The 21634-nt window shown below is 39.9% G+C and overlaps 1 protein-coding gene across 1 annotated transcript in view; it reads right to left on the reverse strand.

Moving 5' to 3' along the window:
• XYLB (xylulokinase) overlaps positions 1-21634 on the reverse strand; it is an 89792-nt gene that overhangs the window by 14228 nt on the left and 53930 nt on the right. The window contains exon 16 of the mRNA XM_086614708.1: positions 1360-1418. Coding sequence (XP_086470834.1) covers positions 1360-1418 — 59 coding nt within the window. The remainder of the gene's footprint in view (positions 1-1359; positions 1419-21634) is intronic.

Genomic DNA, 21634 nt, shown 5'->3' on the forward strand with positions numbered 1-21634 from the left:
AACCTATCAGTTAATTTTTCAACGTCAAGTTCCGAAGCAAAATAACCAAAGTAGACAAAAAGAAGTGACATCTACAGGCAAAACATGCCAAATTTGTTGTGTCCCAATCACAACAACCAATGGTTACTCAAACATGTGTTGTAGATGCCTGAGGAGAGAGCGAGGTTTTTGCTCTTTGCCCTTCAACCTCCCTTTATTCCAGCTCGGGTTTCGCAGAGCGGATGACCTTTCTTGCATATGGTTGCAATTGTCAAAGAGTACGGTGCATCGTTGAGGCTGGCCTCTAGACTCTCTCCAGCTGACAGAAAGGGATTGGCATCTCCAGAAAAGAATTCACCCTGTGTTGACTAATCCCAGTGCCAGGATTTAGCTCAAGATTAAGACAGGTGCCTTATGGTGCTCTAAACACCTACTTTCAGGCTCAGTGTCGGAGCCTCTAGTCAAAGGGGAGCTTGTCAAGGCAGTTGGTGGGGTATGGAAAGCTCTTTGGCTTATCCGGAGGGAAACATCTACCTTTGGTAAATTAAAAACATCATCCAGTCTCCTTTGCACTGTAACTGCCTGGATCTCCCCTGACTATTACAGGATTGACAGATCCTATACAGACATCATACTGCAGGGAACTGGATTCAGGCAAGAAGAATCCCAACCCAGATGTCTAACTGCAAAAGCAAAAGCCAGGTGAGAGGCCTCTCACCATACATGAGCAAGGCTTTGCCATATCTCAGTGGGCAGAAACAGAGAGATGCAGTGCTCTGTTCTCAAGAAGACAGACAAAAGATCTTAATCAGGGCTGGATGTGCAGCAACGGCAGCAGCAGCAGAAGGTAAGAGGGAGGACAGACTATACAGAAGCGTAGCCTCCTCCCAACACGTGACACAATGCTAGTAAGTCACAGGTGCTCAGAATAAAGGTGGGGTTTGGGGGTTTGTTTGGGGTTTTTTGTTTGTTTGGGGTGGGGGTTTTTGAGTGTTTAGCACCAGCAAAATCCCCCTGTAGTTTAAATCCATGGTCCAACTTTGATCCGAATGGCAAAAACTACAGAAATCTCAGGTATAGTATCAAGTCTCTTGATTTCTTTGCTGATTGATTTGATGTAAGCGATGAGACCTGGAAATCATCAGGGCTTCAGATACACATTCATAAAACTAGTCAAGTGTAAAAAAACCTTTAAAGTTCAATATAAAATTAGCATTGGCCAAACGGTTTCCACATTAAACCCAAAGAAAATCTCGAAGACCTGCACAATCCTATATCCGCACCTTCCTGTGCAGCTGCAGCGATTTGGATTCAGTACATCAAAATAAAAGTGCAGATGTAACTGCAAGTTCAGTTCAAAGGATTTAGTTTTCTACTTACCTGTAAGATGTTTTTATTGTGGGATGCGCCACCAGTAGCCAAAATCCTTGATCTGGGCACTGCAATGCAATACAACATATAGATCAGACTGAAAGTGCACATTGTCAAGATTTGCACTACTGAACCAAGCAACAAGAACGAGGAGGTGGGAGTCAGATGGTCTGAGCTCTCTCGCTCTGTACCTCTAATTCACCTTCTGTAAAAGAGGAGATAGGACTAATTACCCACCTTTCCAAGGCACATTAGAACACTTCCTCAGAAGAGGCAACATAAATATTGCAGATCTATTATGATTATAGTGCTATCAAAGTCAGGGAGATTTGCAAAAGAGATATACAACAAGAAAGGCAGAGTGTTATTATACTACAGTTCTGGTTTGAGGTCAGATTGGTCTGGCTCCTAGCTGTATATATACAAACTGACAGATAACCTTTAAAATCAGCAGTATTTTCCAAGCTTATCTCCTTGTGATGTTCACAGTTAGAGTTCACTGAAACCTGGGCAATCCCCATATGCTTGAATGACAAGGAAGTGTGTCAAAAGGCAATTAGAGATGGTCTAAGTTACTTCAATAAAATGAAAAAATATTCGAATCTTCATTCAAAACAAACCCACAGCTTTGGGGGTGTTAAAAAAAAATTACCCTGCATTCTCCAGTCCTTAAAGAAACCCACCCCTCCTTCTGACATTCCTGAATTTCTGTCCTGTGCCTCATCATTTATTTGTGTGCATGGTCCTCTGGAGCACGGCATGCAACAAGCCACACATCTATCCATAACCACAATTCAGCAAAGCATTATGAACATGAGGGGTCCAAATGATCTCACTGAAATTCTTCAAAGACTTAACATACTAAACGCATAAATATTTTGATATCACATATTTTAAAAATCTAAATACTTCATTACCCTGATTTATGGCAACAGTACGTGATACCATCATGTATAATCTCCCAAAAGGGGAATTTTACTGTGGTTATTGTTTTGTTATCTTAACCTCCTTTTTAATAAAAGCTAAAGATAATTTATTTCTCACGAGGCAAAGTTGGTCAACTTATACTGATGCCCTAAATAACTTATTGTCATTTTTCCTTTCAAGTATCTTAAGGACAAAAGTCCCGCAGACAGAATTAGAAATAAAGAGAAGATGCAGCTCACCACACTATTTCTAGACCCACAACCAGGTGCTCAGGTGGAGTCTAAGACCCAGACAAACCATTGCATGGGGGACTCTATTTTACCGATAAATTTAATTTTTATTTTCCTCTTTGGAGGATATTCGGTGATGCACAAATTGGGTTTTAAAAGCCATTAGGATCTCTGTCAATGTCAGTAAACAAATAAAACAAACAGCAGAGTGATTCCTCAGGGAAAACAAGTTTCAATTATACCAACATGGAGTGACAGATCCCTGCCAAGACTATAACAACAACCTAATAGCACAGAAACCAGTGAAAAATAACTAGTAAGCTTCTGTTCCTAGAAACCAACCCGAACCCTAAATGATTTGCCTCGTAGTCGCAACTCTGTCTTGTTAAACCTTGCTGCGGATATAAATTCTTGCAGAACTACCATATCCAACATGAAAACACCACATTTCAGAGACAGACATCAAGACAGAATGAGAAACGCTCACGTTTGCTACCCTTCACAGCAGCTAAACCCAAAGAATAAGGCAGGCTTGCTCTCCACTGCCTCTGGAAAGGGGCTTAATAAACTCCTGGGCTATCACCATCAGGGAATGGAATGGTGGACAATGTAACAGCGACCACTCCGGTGAAAACTGCAAATATATCTTAGCTCAACTGTTTCTTGCACTTCCATCTACATGCCAGCTGTCTGTCTTAGGGCTTCTGCTCCACAACTTTCCAAATGTTTCGGAGCTCTGTCAGTGTATATTGCTGTCTGCTTTCACTGCCACTGCAACTGATAGGCCACAAAGGGCTGATTTGTGCCTTTTAGCTGACTCCAGTGTCCCTGGAATCAAGGACTGGACAGGAGTCTTACTCCTTACTAGGTCAGAAGATTCAGGTTTTGGCTACATTAACAATTTATGCCGTAACTTTAATTCTGGATACTTTTATATAAGGAAATTACCATAAGAAACGTAGGGGTGAATTTACAGTGCAGTATCCGATACAAACCACTCATGAGTATGCATTTATCCTACTATTAGTTGAGTTAGGTATCTAAGAGGGCAAACAGATCTCAAGTCTAAAAGTGTTTAACATCATGATTATCTGCACACCCATCTTAATCCAGACTAATTCTTTCGTAGCAAAATACTAACAATTATTTCAGTATATAGCTAATCTACTTGATAAAAGAAACTAACTTAATTTACACTGTGAAGTCTCTAATGTCAGTTGGGCATCTCAAGTTCTAAATTGGGTCAGCTTGTGAGTATGAACGTACACAGATACACAGTAAAAAAAAAAAACAAACCCTAAGCTGAGGCTACATGAAGGGCAAAACCATTCATTCTCCTCCACTTTCAAATAATTAGGATGGCTTGTTTCACTGAAACATATCCCAGTAGGTAACAGTCTAGTGAACCTTAGCCATCACTGTCTGACAACAGAATCTGACCCTCTGTACTGGTGGGACTGGTCCATTCAGACCACGTGGAAGAGTGATCTTAGGTGAACCCAGTGCCCTGTGTTTCCAGACACAGCTCTGTACCGCTCCATGTACCTTACTACTCACACAACAATCCCTCATTCTGCCTTTTGCACAGATGCAGCAAGAATTGAATGATGTTAAAGTTCATCTCCCAGCTCTGCGTGCGACCAGAGCAGAGACAACAGCTTCCCTGGATGACTTTCAGCCACGTCTTACAGATGAGTATTAGGTCCCAAAAGAACTTACTTGAATTTGCTAAATTTTAGGTTTTTCTCTAATTTTAATTTCTCTCCAAAGAGTGAGGAAATGCATTGATCGATGATTTCAGGGATTGTCTTTTTAAAGCCAATATTGTGTGCTTTACTGAACAGCGGACACTTGCTCTGAGATATATAATTGGATACATTTTACAAAGAGAGAAAGCCCATCATTTATGTATAGAGGGGCATTAACAAAGACATCGTTCATCCATCACTAGCAGTGTTCTCAGCCAGCTGTGTTTGAATCTGTCAGGAGCTACCATCTATCCCCTACGGCAGTGCACAGAAAAAACTTAAATACAGTGTTACTAAAAACCAAAAAAAAAATCCAACAACTGTAGCAAACATAATTCATGAATTCAATTCTTTGACAGTTGAGAGAATCAGATTTAAACATCGTTTAATTAAACGCTCCCTGCATAGTGTCTAACCAACCAGTTTATTTCCTTCCTATTTAAAAATTAATGATTTTTAGAGAGCAGATAGAGAATTTTAACCCTATCTGGAAAGCATTTGCAGCTGCAGATGGCACAGTGTCATCCTGTAATACACACATCTTCTACAGATCTCTTATCTGCTGTGGAACATGGCGACTGATCACAGAATCATAGAATGGTTTGGGTTGGAAGGGACCTTAAAGATCATCTAGTTCCAACTCCCCTGCCATGGGCAGGGACACCTTCCACTACACCAGGTTGCTCAAAGCCTCACCTAACCTGGCCTTGAACATCTTCAAGGATGGAGCATCCACAACTTCTCTGGGCAACCTGTTCCAGTGCCTCACCACTCTCAGAGTGAAAAACTTCTTCCTTCGATCCAATCTAAATCTGCCCTCTTTCAGTTTAAAGCCATTGTCCCTTGTCCTGTCACTACATGCCCTTGTAAAAAGTCCCTCTCCAGCTTTCCTGTAGGCCCCCTTTAAGTACTGGAAGGCAGCAATAAGATCACCCCGGAGCCTTCTCTTCTCCAGGCTGAACGGCCCCAACTCTCTCAGCCTGTCTCCAGAGCAGAGGTGTTCCAGCCCTCACATCATCTTCGTGGCCCTCCTCTGGACCCACTCCAGCAGCTCCATGTCCTTCTTTTGTTGGAGACCCCAGAGCTGAACACAGTATTCCAGGTGGGGTCTCATGAGAGCAGAGTAGAGGGGCAGAATCCCCTCCCTCAACCTGCTGGCCACACTTCTTTTGATGCAGCCCAGGACACGGTTGGCTTTCTGGGCTGCCAGCGCACATTGCTGGCTCATGCTGAGCTTCTCATCAGTTAACACCCCCAAGTCCTTCTCCTCAGGGCTGCTCTCAATCTATTCTCCTCCCCACCTGTACTTGTGCATGGGATTGCCCCGACCCATGTGCAGCACCTTGCACTTGGCCTTGTTGAAATTCATGAGATTCTCACAGGCCCACCTCTCCAGTCTGTCAAGGTCCCTTTTGATGGCATCCCTTCCCTTCAGTGCGTCCACAACACCACACAGCCTGGTGTCATCTGCAAACTTGCTGAGGGTGCACTCGATCCCACTGTCCATATCACTGACAAAGATGTTGAACAGCATCAGCCCCAATACTGATCCCTGGGGAACGTCACTCATCACTGGATGAGTGAATCAAGCTAATGAAATTCACTTAAAATAGTAATTCCCACTGGACATAAAGAGGGGGGAAGACCCAAGTAAAGAAGTTCACTTATGTGGGAAGACTGAGCATAAGATACTGTCCCACACAAGATGGAGAAGTCCGCCCACTCCATGTACCTTATTACTCACACAACAATCCCTCATTCTGCCTTTCGCACAGATGCAGCAAGAATTGAATGATGTTAAAGTTCATCTCCCAGCTCTTGTTTTCAGCCAAAATATTCCTTTCACTGAAAGGCACATACAGGGGGAAAAAAAAAAAATCTGTCACTGAGAAGAGAGAGTAATTACTGTTATTTGTGTTGATCCATTGTCAATGGTCCCAAAAACACTGAAGTTCTGCATTGCTGAGTATTTACACACACAGAACTGACGTCTTCCCAGAAAAGCAAGCAGTTTAAGCAGATTAAGACAAAAAGTGGAGAGAAAACCAAAGATGTTAGAAAACGCAGACTCAAAGAGCATTGCCCTTTCAGCAAGTGAGACAGTGGAAGCAGTAACACAGGACGAGTCTCTCCTGAGTAGTCCGACATCCCCTCTAATGGTCTTAATAATCGTAGCTATTAATAAAAATAATTACATAAGCAAATTTGCATCAATCAGAATGGTAGTGCTGATAATTAGCACCAAAAGCCTGCTGCTGTATCATTTGTGCAAGGAGACCAGAGGTAGAAATTCAGCCTCCCGTTCCACCAGGAGCAGGGACAGACGAGACTGCTAACGGGTCCGGATGCTGAAATCAATGGGATGACTTCTGACCTCAGGGCTTTTGGATCTGGCCATATTTCAACTGGATGGTAACAATGTGCCTGCGTCAGTCCAGAATTTTGCTGGCTCATGGCGCTGTAAAGTCCAAAACCAGAACTTGACCTTCCACTTTGAGGCTGAAAACTCCTCAACTTTTTCATCTAAATTTCCAGCGCTATGCACAGCCCCAGTTCACACCCCAAACTCCAGGCACTGGCTTGACTTTCAAAACTCCTAAAAGACATTTCCAAGACTTCATCCAAACAACTTCATAACGTCTTTCTCATCACAACTGAATCCATAAATAAAACAGAACAATAGAACATGCATTCAAAAAGCAGCTGATTATGCACATGAGCCCATGCCAGCTATAAGCATGATTGCGAATAACTGCAATTTACAATTTGCAAGCAACAAGGAAAGTATCAGCCCCTCCTTTATTTCTCTGATTAACTCCAAACACTATAATTTCAAAAAAAAGTATTTTCTAGCTTTTCATTCAAGAAAAACAAAACAAAAATATAGGATTATTTTGTCCCATTTATAAAACAAATGTTCTGAAATCATCCTCCTTGCATATTAACTCTTCCAAAATTCATGCTAATCTTTCTTATTCGTATAAAGACTCTGAAATTAAATTCCCGCTATGGTAAAAGGCTTCTCTTGTCTATACCCTTTTAAATATGAAAATTTAAAGGTACTGAGTGCCCTTTATGTGCCTGTAAGTTCTAGGATTGAGTCCAACGGCACTTGCTTCTCTACCTCATTGTGCTACATCACTTCTGACATCTCCACATATTTCGTAACAAAGAAAAAAAGACCATCACAAACCAGACAATATCAACCTGATTAAGGTAAAAGTAATGTACACTGGAACACACGCTTTTTTTTTGCTTTTTTTTTTTAATTTAGACCAATACCACTGAGCAAATAAATTACAAGCTTGAAGTCAAATATTTAAACCAAGTCAGTCACCTTTACAACTCTAAAAACAATACAGTAGTTCCTAAAAGCTATTCAAAAACTAATTTAGAAGTGTTTCTGACTTTCGCTTTGAAGCATCCGCTAGTTTATGAGAGAAAAACAAGCGATATTTGCCATATAGGTTGGCTGTTTCCTTACTTATAAGCAAAGAAGTTTTCACATTTCGTTATGTTCTTTAATTTCACTGAGGGCTTCAACTGCTCAAATGTATGTCAGAAATTTTCCAGAGATAGAATTTATTCTTATTTTTTAAATGCAGTGCCTGAGGAAGAAAAACAACTTTTACGGATAGAATTGATCATCAGCCTCTGAGGCTACAGCTACTATCATACCAGCTGTAATTCAACCAGGGAAAAAAGCCTCGATTTTCTCAGCAGCAATGACAAATATGGCTAATATTCTTGACTTTTATGCTACTTACATAGATAAAGTCTCTACAATGATGTAGGGCAGAACAGGCATGATTCTTCTTGCTCACACTGCTGTAAGGCAAGAATAACACCACTAAAATGAGTAGATGTGCACATGCCGAAGTAAAACAGCAGAAATGGCATCCATAGTCAAGACTTGTATGCTACTGCTAGTCTAGGTCATCTTATGTTCTCAAGCAACTTCTATCAGCAGAAATTGTTCTTCACGAGGACACTAAATTTGGCTATCCTAAGACCTCACTTCAGTAAAGACAAAACTTCACAACCTGAAGCTTAAAGACACCAAATCACCTAACTCTGAAAATCCTCTTCGTCTTCTAGCTCACTTCAGATATGAATTTAAAATTTAATGTTGATGCAAAGCCTTCCCTTTTTTGGTGGATTTCAGAAAAAAATAAACATAGAAAACCATGTACATCTTAAATTATTGCAGATCACCCAAAAAATACACACAGCCTAAGATGTACTACAGGAGACAAAATCTACTCAAGATACAACCCCACTGACAATTCAACTTCATTGACTTCAGCAGTTATACGGCAAGGAAAACTTTGGTACATGAATGGTAAAGACTTACTTGGGAACAAGCAGATCAATAGTCATAACGCTGTTATAACATATACACTGACACGCTCACAACAAGACCTCTGAAATATTTGCACTTCTTGTAGAAATACTGCAGAGCTGCAATTGCTTATCAATTCGCTGTGATTTTTTTTTTTTCTCTGAGGTGCAGATCTCTATTTGACAGAATATTTTGATGAAGCCTGGGATAAATTCCAATAGTATTAAAAAAAAAAAAAAAAAAAAGCACAACTCAGCACTAGAGTTTACGGTAAGGGGGAAAAAAAAAAGCAGATTCAGAGCAAACTATTTTCTGGATGTTTTCTCTCATGAGACCCCACCTGCAGTCCTGCGTTCAGCTCTGGGGATCCCAACACAAGAAGGACATGGACATGTTGGAGCAGGTCCAGAGGAGGGCCACAGAGATGATCCGAGGGCTGGAGCACCTCTCCTATGAAGGCAGGCTGAGAGAGCTGGGATTGTTCAGCCTGGAGAAGAAAAGGCTCCAGGGAGACCTTCTAGCAGCCTTCCAGTACCTAAAGAGAGCCTACAAGAAAGCTGGAGAGGGACTTTTCACAAGGGTGTGTAGTGATAGGACAAGGGGCACTAGCTTTAAAGTGAAAGAGGGGAGATTTAGATTAGATCTAAGGAAGAAATTTTTTACATTGAGGGTGGTGAGGCACTAAAACAGGTTGCCCAGAGAAGCTGTGACTGTCCCATCCCTGGAAGTGTTCAAGGCCAGGCTGGATGAGGCTTTGAGCAACCTGGTGTAGTGGAGGGTTTCCCTGCCCATGGCAGGGGAGTTGGAACTAGATGATCTTTAAGGTCCCTTCCAACCCAAACCATTCTATGATTCCATGATATAGGCTGAATATTTTCAAAAAATATTTCTGTGAAAGTTTTTAGGGAAAGAGATGGAACTAAAATTAGAAGGACTACTTAAAAACTGTTTGGTCAAGACCGAAAATGTACTTAGGGAAAAGTCATCTGATAAAGACATTATTACTAGAAGTAACTTAATAAACCCTTGCTGTCTTTAACTCGTGTAAATTCTTGGTTCTGACTTAATTTCTCAAAGAAAAAATAAGTAATATATTTCATGATTTAGTAAGGTAAAATGGGTGCATGTACCAATAGAACCGGCTTACATCAGGTTCAATTTTTTATTTTTTGGCACTCAAAGTTTTCCTCCTTTCTTACTCAACGTTTGGATACGGCAAGAACTATGAAACTTAAAAATTGTGTGTGTTGAGGAAAAATACTAATCACCACAATAACTATTCAGCAGTTGTCCAAACATCCATAAATTAGCCAAGGCTCCAATTAAAGGCTTAACATAACAAAGTGTAACTTGCTTTGATTTACCCCATGATTCCACACAATTACTCATAGACTCTTGGCAACACCCCTACGTTCACCTTCTACTTCAGAATTCCTGTTGTTCAGCAAACAAATATGAAATCTGGAACCAACGTGACAAATTAACAGATTCTCAAAAAATATTCAGAAGCAAGTGGTACCAGTCTGAAAACAAAACCTAGAGATCTAAACCAGGCATTTGAAATCTAGCCATCACATCCAGCTGTTTAATAACCTACCTACAGAGAGCTCCAAAATGTAAAAGTTCAGAGTGGACCATCTGCTTAAATGAAATCACGCAACTTTCACAAAGTGATCTCACCGTCCAGCCCAGCTCTGTATTCACCGAAATACAGTAATCAGAAGACACAGAATCTCGGCCGAAGGACTCAGAGTGACTGAGAATTTACTTCGTCTAGTGGCTGTTTTCATGTTTAATACCTTTAAAGATAAATATTTGCACTTTTCCCATAATTCAGATTTTTATTCTTTAAACTCCTAGTCACTCGATTGTTGTGACTTTAGCCCTCCAGTTAAAACATTACCATAGATTTGAGTTTCCTCTTCACGCGTTGGCACTTACAGACCACAATTAAATTGCATCTTGTCTTTCTGATAAGCTAAGAATATTAAGTTCTGGTACTCATTAAAAGGCATAATTTCAAGACCACAAACCACTGAAGCTTAGTGCTGCTGTTATGCTACCAGTGCCTAGCAGAAATGTCTTCACCACTGAAACCACTACCCAAAAAGAGCAGAGTTGGTAAGAGCACTAAGAACATCTACCCTAGAAGTATCTGACACTGCGTGTTGCCAGTTTGCCTATCCAAATATTTAGTAGGAAAGTGACAATTTATAAAAAATCCTGATAAATCACAGAGAATCTTGCGCTAGAAAATTGCCTGGCTTCTTGGGAGTGTTCTGGCTTTGAAGGTCTGTAGCTCCAACAGACACATGCTCTGTGGTACGAGGTCAGATGTCCTATGGTCCCTGTCGCAGGAAGCCCCAGAGTTCAGGAGGATTCTGCACTGAACTACACCAGCGCCTCTGGGAACTCTGGAAATGCAAGCTTACAATTCCTGCCGCTTGGTTTTCAGAACTGGAGGTGAAACATTCACCCAAAGTCAGAGGCATGCAAGATGTTCCCAAAAATTGGTTTTAAAAAAACAAATAACGAAACAAACCAACCCAGAAGTAAAAAGTCACTGCTATCTTCGGCATTTTCCACTGACTAAAAATGATCATTTTTTTTAACGTTCTCTGTTGCGAGCATTGTAGCACAGCTCAGTATTTCCTCAAAATATTCTGACACATGAGAAATTTGTGCTTGAAACTCAGCAAAATATACACCCTCCCATGCCTATCACAACTCTGATGTGTATAATTACCACATGTGGCTTTACAGCTCACACATCAGTAAATAATGCTTGCTACTGAGTTATTTAGAAACACAAAAAACCATCATTGTTTCATTTTAAAAAACTATTTGTCCTCATATACAGCAATATTCAGCCTTGCAAATCTTCTAAGGGAAACAGAAAATTACATTGGCAAATCAACATATGACACCATCCATCGAAGGTTAAAATGAGAAAAGCAAGGAAGGAGATAAATGAGCCATCCAAGGTCGCACAAAATCAGTAGAACAACCAAGAATAGAACAAAGGCCTCTTCATTACTTAGATCACAAATGCATTCGATTCTGCATTAGTTAATCTTCAGAGTCTGTGCATCAGTAGCAAGACATGTCCACAGGAGAAAAATATAATAATCATCAGCTGCAAGTTCAGCGTTACCTAAAGCCACAGGATATAATTAAAAGGTACAGGGTGCGACGACCTGACCTTGAATGCCACTTGAGTGAAGAGAGGAAAGAACATCCTACCAGGTATTTTTGATTTCAGAGAAACCCAAACCACCACAAACTTGGGGGGAAATCCGTTTGGGATCTAGATTTGCAAACCAGAACTCTACCAGATCTCAAGCCTACTCCGCTTCCCTCAGCAGCGGTCTTTGCATCTCCTCAAACAACATTAACAAAGGCCTCTAGAAATGCAACAGAAAAGAGTCCAGGCCCAAATATCATTTTATTTTTGCAAAGGAAAAGCCAGCTGAAAAACAGAAAAGAACTTACAAAACAAGGCAATTTGGGTGTTTTCTTTACAAGACTTTTCAAAAGAATTATGACAACTATTTTGGCATCCACAAATACTGCCTGTAGCTCTTCTTTTTCTAGTCTGTTTTGTGTTTGGTGTTGGTGAAGAATTTTTCTTCTTGATTCTTCTTTTTAATATCTCCTACTCCTCTTAATAGAAATAACCTACAGGTTGTAAAGTACTTCACAAGAATAAAATGAATTGATAGGAGGGCGTACCTGCTCGCAAAACACTAGGCTGAGGGAGCAGAAAAATCTGTTTTTTGTTTGTTCAATGAAGTTCCATATGCCAAGAAGGGAAGTAAACATATTGAGTAGGAAACATTTGCTCCTTTTTCTCCCTAAAAACTATACCAAACTTACTAGCAGAAAAAAAACACACTGACCTTCTGTATGTGACTGCGGTGGCTTACTTCACTCCTCTGAACCTCTTTCTTTCTGTGCCTACAGAACACAGCACTGGGGACCGCTTGTACCAGTTCAGGCTCTAAGCACTACTAAAGTCTTCTGTTATTAATAAACCTCCTGCTTTCCAGGTGGATTATTTATAAATGAATTTTGTGACCTCTGGCAGGTGAGAACTAAACAGAGAATATAGGTTTTTTTCCCCTTTAACTGAAAAATAAAGGCTACGGAAAGACGAATAGAGAGAAGCAATTAATATTTCATAATAATTGTCATGCTGAATGGGAGAACCGCTACGTTTCTCGGGGTTTCTGTGCAGAAAGGTTCCAGGTAACTGTTCATTCACAGGGCTGGGTTCATGTAAATCGGATGCTGTTGCCAAGCAACTATAGGTGCTAAGGAATGAAATACAGTCTGCAGAAACCTAATAGCCTGGAGAGAAAAAAAAAACTACTATCTGAGATTTATGGTGTATATAAAAGGAAAAGAGTCATTCTCCCACACACAAAGAACACAGATACTTTATTATAAATGTCCTTAGCGTGTTTTTCTAAGGCATAATTAAGCAATAAAATCCCTACTCCACCCCAAATCAGAGGTAAATTTTTTTTTTTTATGTTTTGTTCATTAAGCTTTCTAGAAATAGATCTTGAGAAATTAGCTATCAAGACAAAGGCTAAAATTTAACCCAAAGATCTTTCTTCTGCACAAGAAAAATGTTAGCTATACAGACAGCACTGCAACTGCCAATCAGCTATCTACTTTACCTTCTCGTGTTTTTATACCATGCTCATTAACATTGCATCTGATCATCAGAAATTCTCTTTAAGCTTATTAAGATTTTAAAATATTTTTAGCAAGTTAATTAGAATACATTAACAGAGCTCATCTGTGTTCACCCATCATGCATATTTTATTTTATTCGGGTAAATTGCTTTTAAATGAAATATTAGACCTAGGAAGGGTACGCTGTTGGGTACTGAACAATACAATCCCTTAGTACAAACATTCCCTCCCAAACACCCTAATAACTTCATGCCACTGGAAAGCAGGGAGATTTTCTGATGGCAAAGGGGGTCTTTTTAGTGCCTGCCCTTATCACAATCCCTTCCAGCTGGGGTGTGGGTACTTGAAGCTGGTGGATCATCCTAGTGCCTGAACCACCCTTAGTTGCCATCATGTTCTCGTAAAATCAATAAAAGTTAAAGCCGCCAAGAGACCACTGCAATGGAACCAAAGGTCCAGCTAAGGAGAAGGAAAGAACGTCTTCAACAACTCAGACTGTAGTTCAAAGCCTTTTACAAATTCCTGTTTGGATTTTTTTTTTTTTCTCTCTGACAGTCTCTGAAGATATCATTTGATAGTAAGACAGGAGCCCAATTAGAAGCTCCATCACGGTGTGGTGCAGATTTCTAACAAGCAGAGGTGCACATGGATTTGGCAGAACAGCAAGAAAAGCTCACAAAGAACAAGCCTGAAATACCCTTTGCTTTAAACAGCATTATAAATTCCTCCCTTTAATGTGCACTAAATGTCACCAAATTCAAACACATAAATTTAAATAACAGTTTATGAGAAAAAAGGCGACAGCAAAAACTATCTTGTGGTATTTCTGGCATGCCACTTCCAGAATTTAACTCAAGTGAGATAAAGTCCATCACTGGACACTGAAAAGTAACTGTAATACTAGTATAAGATGTTCCTCAAGTTCTTGCTATTCATTCCTCAATCCACTCAAATATGACATCTTTCAAAATGTTCCTTTAGGCTCCATACTGCCCAAATCCTTCCTATCTAAGGAAGGATGGAGACTCACACTAACTTCATCAACAATTCTCAAGCTAAGTGGTTACTTTTAGAGATCTGCACAAATAAAAGGAGGAACAAAGTTTGCCAACCTCATGCTTGATTCAGACTTTGCACTCTCACTGCATTTCAATTAGCCTGTCACAGATTGCAGAGCTGCCATATCTGATTCAGATAGTAAAGAAAACACTCTTTAAAAAAACAACAGGTCTGAAGCTTTTGATGAGTGATCATACAATTCATATCAAAACACACATTTAAATCTCAGTCACCACAAATTGCACGATCTGCATCATTAACACTGTCTCCTTTGAGGGATTTTGATAATCTCTTTTACAATCTATAAGTTCTTTACTTCCAAGGCACTGATGCCTTTTAACCAATGATCATTATATAGGTATGCTTTGCTCCTGTAGCCTTCCTTGAGATGTTAATCTCTTTGATTCTAAAGGCTGCTCTTTTATGAGCCACTGCCATATTCCCCATGTTTTCTCCCACTGATGAACCCCAAAACCAGAGGCATTTCATTTGGCACTTGGCTGAACACATCAGCCATGCTGACACAGGGAAATTTTAATCACAGCTGGGTAAGCTGGTAAGCTTTTCCAAAGGCCAAGAGAAGAGAATCATATCGATGGGTGGAGTCTCTCTTCTCAAAATAAATCACTATTGACTGCACTGAATCCAAAACCACCCTGTTATAACCTTTTCCTTCTATTTCTACATGTATTAATCAACTCAAACATCAAAAGCATAAGCTGCAGTCTATGCTTTTTCCTCAAGCTTGACCAAGCAGAAGTTTTGCTTTTTAAAGGAATTATCTGCCTTCGATGGTCGGGGCAGAGATTTCACCTCCATGCCATGGAGCCACGAGTCAGGCAGCTGCCTTGGCCCCAGGGATCAGCTGGGATCTCTTCCCAACACTCGCTGAACACTGAGTAACAAGTCAAACAATCCCAACAACCTATTTGTTGGCATTAAAGGATACAAACTGCCTTGGTTTATTTTGTAACATTTAAGCAGAGATATGTCCTATCCTAAGGAAAACACCCACCCAGAAATCAATATAAATTTCTAGTAGCATCCTAATTGCAAAGGGTAGGGCTTGAATGAGCAATGAAGGCAAACCGACATTTTAATGTCATTTAGAGTGACCAAAGACACTGAAATATGTTTACAATTAAGAGTATTCACTAGCAAAACGAGAAGAGAAAGTAAAGCATGACTACCAGACAATAGTAAAATAAAACACAATTTAGCAAAGCACATTTTGTCATTGGCACACCCTGGTGCGTGCTCGCTGTTCCTACAACGGAAGCAGCGACTGAAGTTATCCAAGTCAGCACAATTTTAACAAATTTGTATAGTATCGCCGCTAGAGCTGCATCTGTAGCACAGCTATGCTGAAGCTCACCTGGCTCAGGATTGTAATGAGAACCTGGAGCTCTCCACTGCTTACAGAAACTTCCCTGTTAACGCAGCCATCCCCAGAGCAGCTCGGAGCGCATTACCCCCCGCAATGCCCTGGCAGACTCTGCCACCCCTCCAGAGAAGTCTCAGCTACCTTTATTAAAAAGCTGCAAAACTCCTCCTGTCCATCCTCTCTCTCTTCCTCTCTTCCAAACCCACAGCACAGAGGATTCATGTCCAATTCTTTTCTTTAAATCTTCTTATGCAGAGGCCAAAACCTTCCACTATCTAAAAACCCATCCCCCTCTAAGTATAGGACATCACTGAATAGCTACTGATTCTAGCAATCATTATTTATTATTATTATTATTATTTTAAGATAAGAGGCTGCTCACATCTTCCTTTGAAATGGCAAAAGGACAAGGTTTTCCAGTCTGGGTACACCCTCTGGGTACCTGAAATGTGATTCACTACATACACCCAAATACCCTGTATTCTCTGAGCCCCATTCACTACATTATATCCAACACCTGCATAAAACAGCAGCCAACAAAAACGCACAACATCTTTTCCCAATTCCTCACAGTTAACACATTAAGTGGCAATAAAGGGTGCAATGACTTTCCAAGGGCATGTACCTGTTTAATTATTCAAAAGAAAATTGACTCAGGCACCATGGTATGAAACACTAAAATATGCAAACGAAGTAAATTATGGGGGAAAGCAACAAAAGAGGAAAAAAAAAGGGATTGTGGTGAGAGGAACATATGGGGGCAGATTCTGATCTCCTTGTGTACCTGAGTTTCTCTATATACTTGTGTAGAAGAAGAAAAGGTTGTGTAGTGACAGATAAATTATTATTTACTCATTTCAGTACTCTGACTAGGGTCTTGAAACAATCTAACCATGCCTAGAATTTCATAAGAGTGCTATTTTCACCTATATACATGAAGCTATTTCAGAAAAAGGAATGTTTACACCTTTACAGACAATCAACTCTTACTGCTGGGAAAACACGTTTCAACAGAGGCTTTATAGAACAGAAGAAAAGATGCAGGATCTGATCCATGAGTAAATCTTGTCTATTCTAAATTAAGAGCCTGAAATAACTCACTGAAATAATAAAAGCAGGTTAATAGAAAGATAGCATAACACCAATTCTAGTTATCTGTCTATGAAACATGAATATCCCATTAAAACAAAGAGCATTTGATTTTAGCTTAGACCAAAGCAAATGTCTTTCCAATCCAGACATCCAGTGAATTGAATGTCTCTTGTAAGCAGGTGCTACTGTGTTATATTTTCATCCAAACTGCTGAGAATAAGCTAGAAGAAAATGACAAAGTAAATTGAACAAGAAAGTGTCTGATCTTGATGAATAATTCAATGATGCAATGCAACAAATACTGATTTTTTCCTGGTAAAGGCAGTTTACAACTGTCCTTTGCTTAGAAAAATGACCTTCTCGTGGTAATTATGCTTTTGTCTTTAGGCACTGGATGACAGTCTCAGTAATACTCGTGATTCCAGTTCACAGCTCTGGTGCTGATCTCAAAGCACTCCATTCCTGCTATATCATCTAATCTTTTTTTAATAAGGCAATCCAACTACTGAAGAACTTCAACTATAATATTAAGCATCCTTGTCACTGACTGTTCTTCGACTATTTTGGTCACTTTTCTAGGGTCTTAAAAAGCATGAGAATATCTTTTAATGGAGCTCACAGTCACAATCCGCACACAGGCATGAGCCATAATAACTGCAGTACTACCCAAGGCAGGAATGATACCATCAGCCAGGAATATGGCAGCTCGGTGGACACCTAACAATTTCTTTCAGCAACAGGGAGAACCTGAAAACTAAGGATTTTCTGTATCCACACTCAGGATTGCCTGAACTCTAACAAAAGTACAGTATATCTGCTTTTGTATTCTACCTGTTGAAAGGTATTAGACTAGAACTACGGCTGGAAAGCAGGATTCAGGGCTGCTGGACTGTATTTCTGCCTTAAACTATCAATGATTTCTTGCATTACCTTGGGCAACCTTCCTTCACCCTTAAGGGTAGAGCTTCTACTATTATAAACAGGCAATATTAATGTTAAACCTAATGGAAAACATGATAAAAAAGCACCCACAAGAAGAAAATGAATAAACTCTCTTTTCCATAGCTAGGACAGACAGAACAAAGCCTGACAGTATTAAGCTGTGACATGCCAAAGTTAGGTTTGTTGCAAGAAAAGCTTTTTAATAGTCAAGATAGCAGGACATAGAATCATAGAATGGTTTGGGTTGGAAGGGACCTTAAAGATTATGTAGTGCCAACCCCCGTGCCACAGGCAGAGTCACCTTCCACTACATCAGGTTGCTCAAAGCCTCATCCAGCCTGGCCTTGAACATCTTCAAGGATGGGACAGCCACAACTTCTCTGGGCAACCTGTTCCAGTGCCTCACCACCCTCATTGTAAAACATTTCTTCCTTATATCTGATCTAAAATCTCCCCTCTTTCTGTTTAAAGCCATTGTCCCTTGTCCTATCACTACACGCCCCTGTCAAAAGTCCCTCTCCAGCTTTCTTGTAGGCCCCCTTTAGGTACTGGAAGGCTACAAGGAGGTGTCCCTGAAGCCTTCTCTTCTCCAGGCTGAAGAACTCCAACTCTCTCAGCCTGTCTTCATAGGAGAGGTGCTCCAGCCCTCAGATCTATAGGAATAGGTTAACCACCACTCCCATTCCTTGAGGAACTGCTTGGCTGCATGGACAACAACAGTGTTAACACAGACAACCACCACTCTTCCATTACACAAAAGTTACTGTGCATGACCATATAGTCTAATAAAAAGAGAATTTACTTGGGAAAGAGCGAAGCTGGATGCCAGTCTCTGTTCCCAGAAATGTCTTTTATTCCCAACAAGTGAAAAATGCAAATAAGAATTTCCCTGTCAGCTTTGTTGTATCCACAGTAAATTTTGTGTTGGAAGAATCCCATCACTGGGGAGGTGAGCTCAGCCTGATGATCTAACAACCAGAGAGTCAGAAAAATCTTCCTTAGAGTTGTGGTACAACATAGAGTATTCAGGTCTTCCTGTAAGTCATACCTCACATACCAGGATTAAAAAAGGACATACTTCACTATGTCTGAGAAAGGCTCATTTTGCCTTTTCTCATTTATTCTTCCCTAATTGTGCTCTACATCTGTTTCTTGATGCATAATCATCTTATAACAGCAAAGAATCCAGTCAACAGTAGATTACCTATCCTGTCAGAACAACAACAACAACAAAAAAAAACAGTTATGAAGAAAATTAACCCCACTGAAATCTGTGATACTAGGCATTCCCAGCAGGACTGGCTTAAACACAAGTAAGGACACAGGCACTCAAGTGCGTATTTTCTGTCCTCTGCAACACATCAGTATCTCTTGCTCATGAACACTCAGATTACATTTGGCAGCACTTCTAAACACCTAGCAATCTAATAAAAATATACTTTTTCTCTGTGCTAGACAAATCTGCCCACCTTCAACCTCTGCTACCCATAAAACACACAATTTATTCAAGTACCTTTACTCTGAGTATAATTAACCTTTTCAACGTACAAAAGCTTCCGTGCCTCTTAGATGAACAAAGAGCTATTAATGAACAAAAAATACTTTCCTGATCAAATGTTTAATACTATTTCTGGGAATAGAGTATAACATTACTACCCATATATTGTATATAATACAGTATTTAGCTCGTGCATCTTCTTCCGAAAGTTTTCTGTTTTCAAAGCAACATTGTATAAGACTGATTTTTGTACACCACGAGGATACTTTTGTCAGATTAGTGCAGATTTACACTGACAATCAGAAACAGAATGACATGATCATGAAAAAGAAAAAGGAAAAGGCCATTTTCCCTAGTTTCAAAGCCAAGGGATGAATGTAAGAGGAAAACAAGAGTAATTTTGTTTTATTCATTTGAAGGTTAAACTGCAAGGAACCTTAACATCACACACATGGACATAAGTTTTCAGTGCATGGTCTGTGAACTCTTGGCAGCCCATAAAATAAGAGAAGCAGGTCAGTTGTCAAGGAGACTTGAATTTACCATGTAAGAGGTCCAGTCTCACATTGAAAAATTTATGGAACTGACAAATTTTAAGTTTGAAAACCAGTGACCAAGAGGAAAGAAAGTGGCATGTGAGTGGTTTTCATCCTCCTTTCCCTGATTTCTTATAGGGATGACAGATCAGAATTGGACTGAGAAGTTTGAATTCACCAGTGCTGCACATCTTCTCTTCTGTACAAACACTATACATCAAGGCAAATGCTGGCTTTAGTTCTGTATTTTTAGTTGGATTTTAAACGAAAAGATGCCCTGAATTCTGCAGAAACACAACTGTTGATCACACTCTGTTTTGTAACAGAAGTCCTGTCAGATATTTAGCCTTAGTTACCAAAAACTATCTTCAGGGAGTACAAACATTTCCCCTCTGGCATCCTGTCAGTCACAGCAAATCTGTAAATAAACTGTCAAACTCCATTCCAATCATTCCTGAATCTGCAAGGGAAAAAAGTAGTAAAATTGGTGCAGCTGGTTGTAGTCCCTGTAGAGCAGGGCTGATTTCACAGCTTTAATATGGTTCACTACTTCACAGCAAGTCCGATCTGATATACAGCATGCAGAAATGAGTGACACCTTTGCTAATCATTCTCTTAAACTTATCACATGTGGAGGTAATAACAGATGCAATGACTTTTCAAGGGCATGGACTGGTTAATTTTTCAAAAGCAAATCGACTCAAGTTCTGCAAAATTAAAAATCCACTAAGACACATTGTCAAGCTACCTAAATTATGGAGAATCACATGAAAAGGGAAAAACAAAGCTCTGGTCATGAGAAAAGCAGTGTTAGACCCTCTTCTTATGTTTTCATATGCAAAGTAGGAATAGAGCAGCTGCAAACAAGCCGAAGACCTAAATAGGGATGCTGACTTTAGCAAAGATTTATTAAAAAAAAATGGGAAACCCTACGTACTATTACCTAGAACATACTGGCACCCTTGTTCTATAATTCATAACTTGCTAAGTAATTGAGACAGACTTGGTCAAGAATTTTTCTGCAAGATATTTTTTGTTGGACCGTGACAGCTAATCAAAGAGTTTTTCAGGGCCACGACAGAAAATGTGCAACAGAAGAAAGATCAGAAAGAGAGTAGATAAACACTATCACCTTGCTGCCTATGGACTTACCTACGGTATAAATCACCTGATTTAAAGCAGGGACAGAACCTAGACTGGGCTCTACTTTCTTCCCCAAATTTTCCTTCATCATCAAGTTATACAAAGTCACACTGTCTCTCTGGACCGGTGAATATTTCATAAGACACAGAATAGCCCCAAGCAGAAGACAGACTGACTCTAAACCCAATAGCAAAGACACTGGCTTGATTTATGTCAAATTTAGGTTCAAGACTCATTTCTGTTATCAGTCAGAAAAGGGAGCTCAGTCTCAGTCTGCAAAAGGAGATGCATCCTTCATGTTTCTTCACAAAAGCCCCCTGAAATGTGACTTTAACTACGAGACGGTTTGAAAAGAAATTTTGAAAGCACATCATTTCTTAGGAAACAAAAATACAGGTATTTGATTGCAAATGCTTGCTCAGTCTCTCTGCTCAGGAAAGCAAACTTTTCATGGGAATAGCTGAATGACCATAGGAAAGGAAAGCACTAAGGTCATTATGACTGCAATGAGTTTGAAGGTGAAAAAATAACATCACCCCACTTAATTGGGGCTACCATATGTTGAGATATCTGCTTTCATGTTTTCTCTTTGGAGCTCAAATTCTGACTGGCTGAACAGAGAGGAATACAAAACGCATCAAGATTTATCATATGTGCCCTGGCTCCCTGTGCACTACAC

This window comes from Tauraco erythrolophus, chromosome 7 (genome assembly GCF_009769465.1).
Source record: "Tauraco erythrolophus isolate bTauEry1 chromosome 7, bTauEry1.pri, whole genome shotgun sequence".
NCBI lineage: Eukaryota > Metazoa > Chordata > Aves > Musophagiformes > Musophagidae > Tauraco > Tauraco erythrolophus.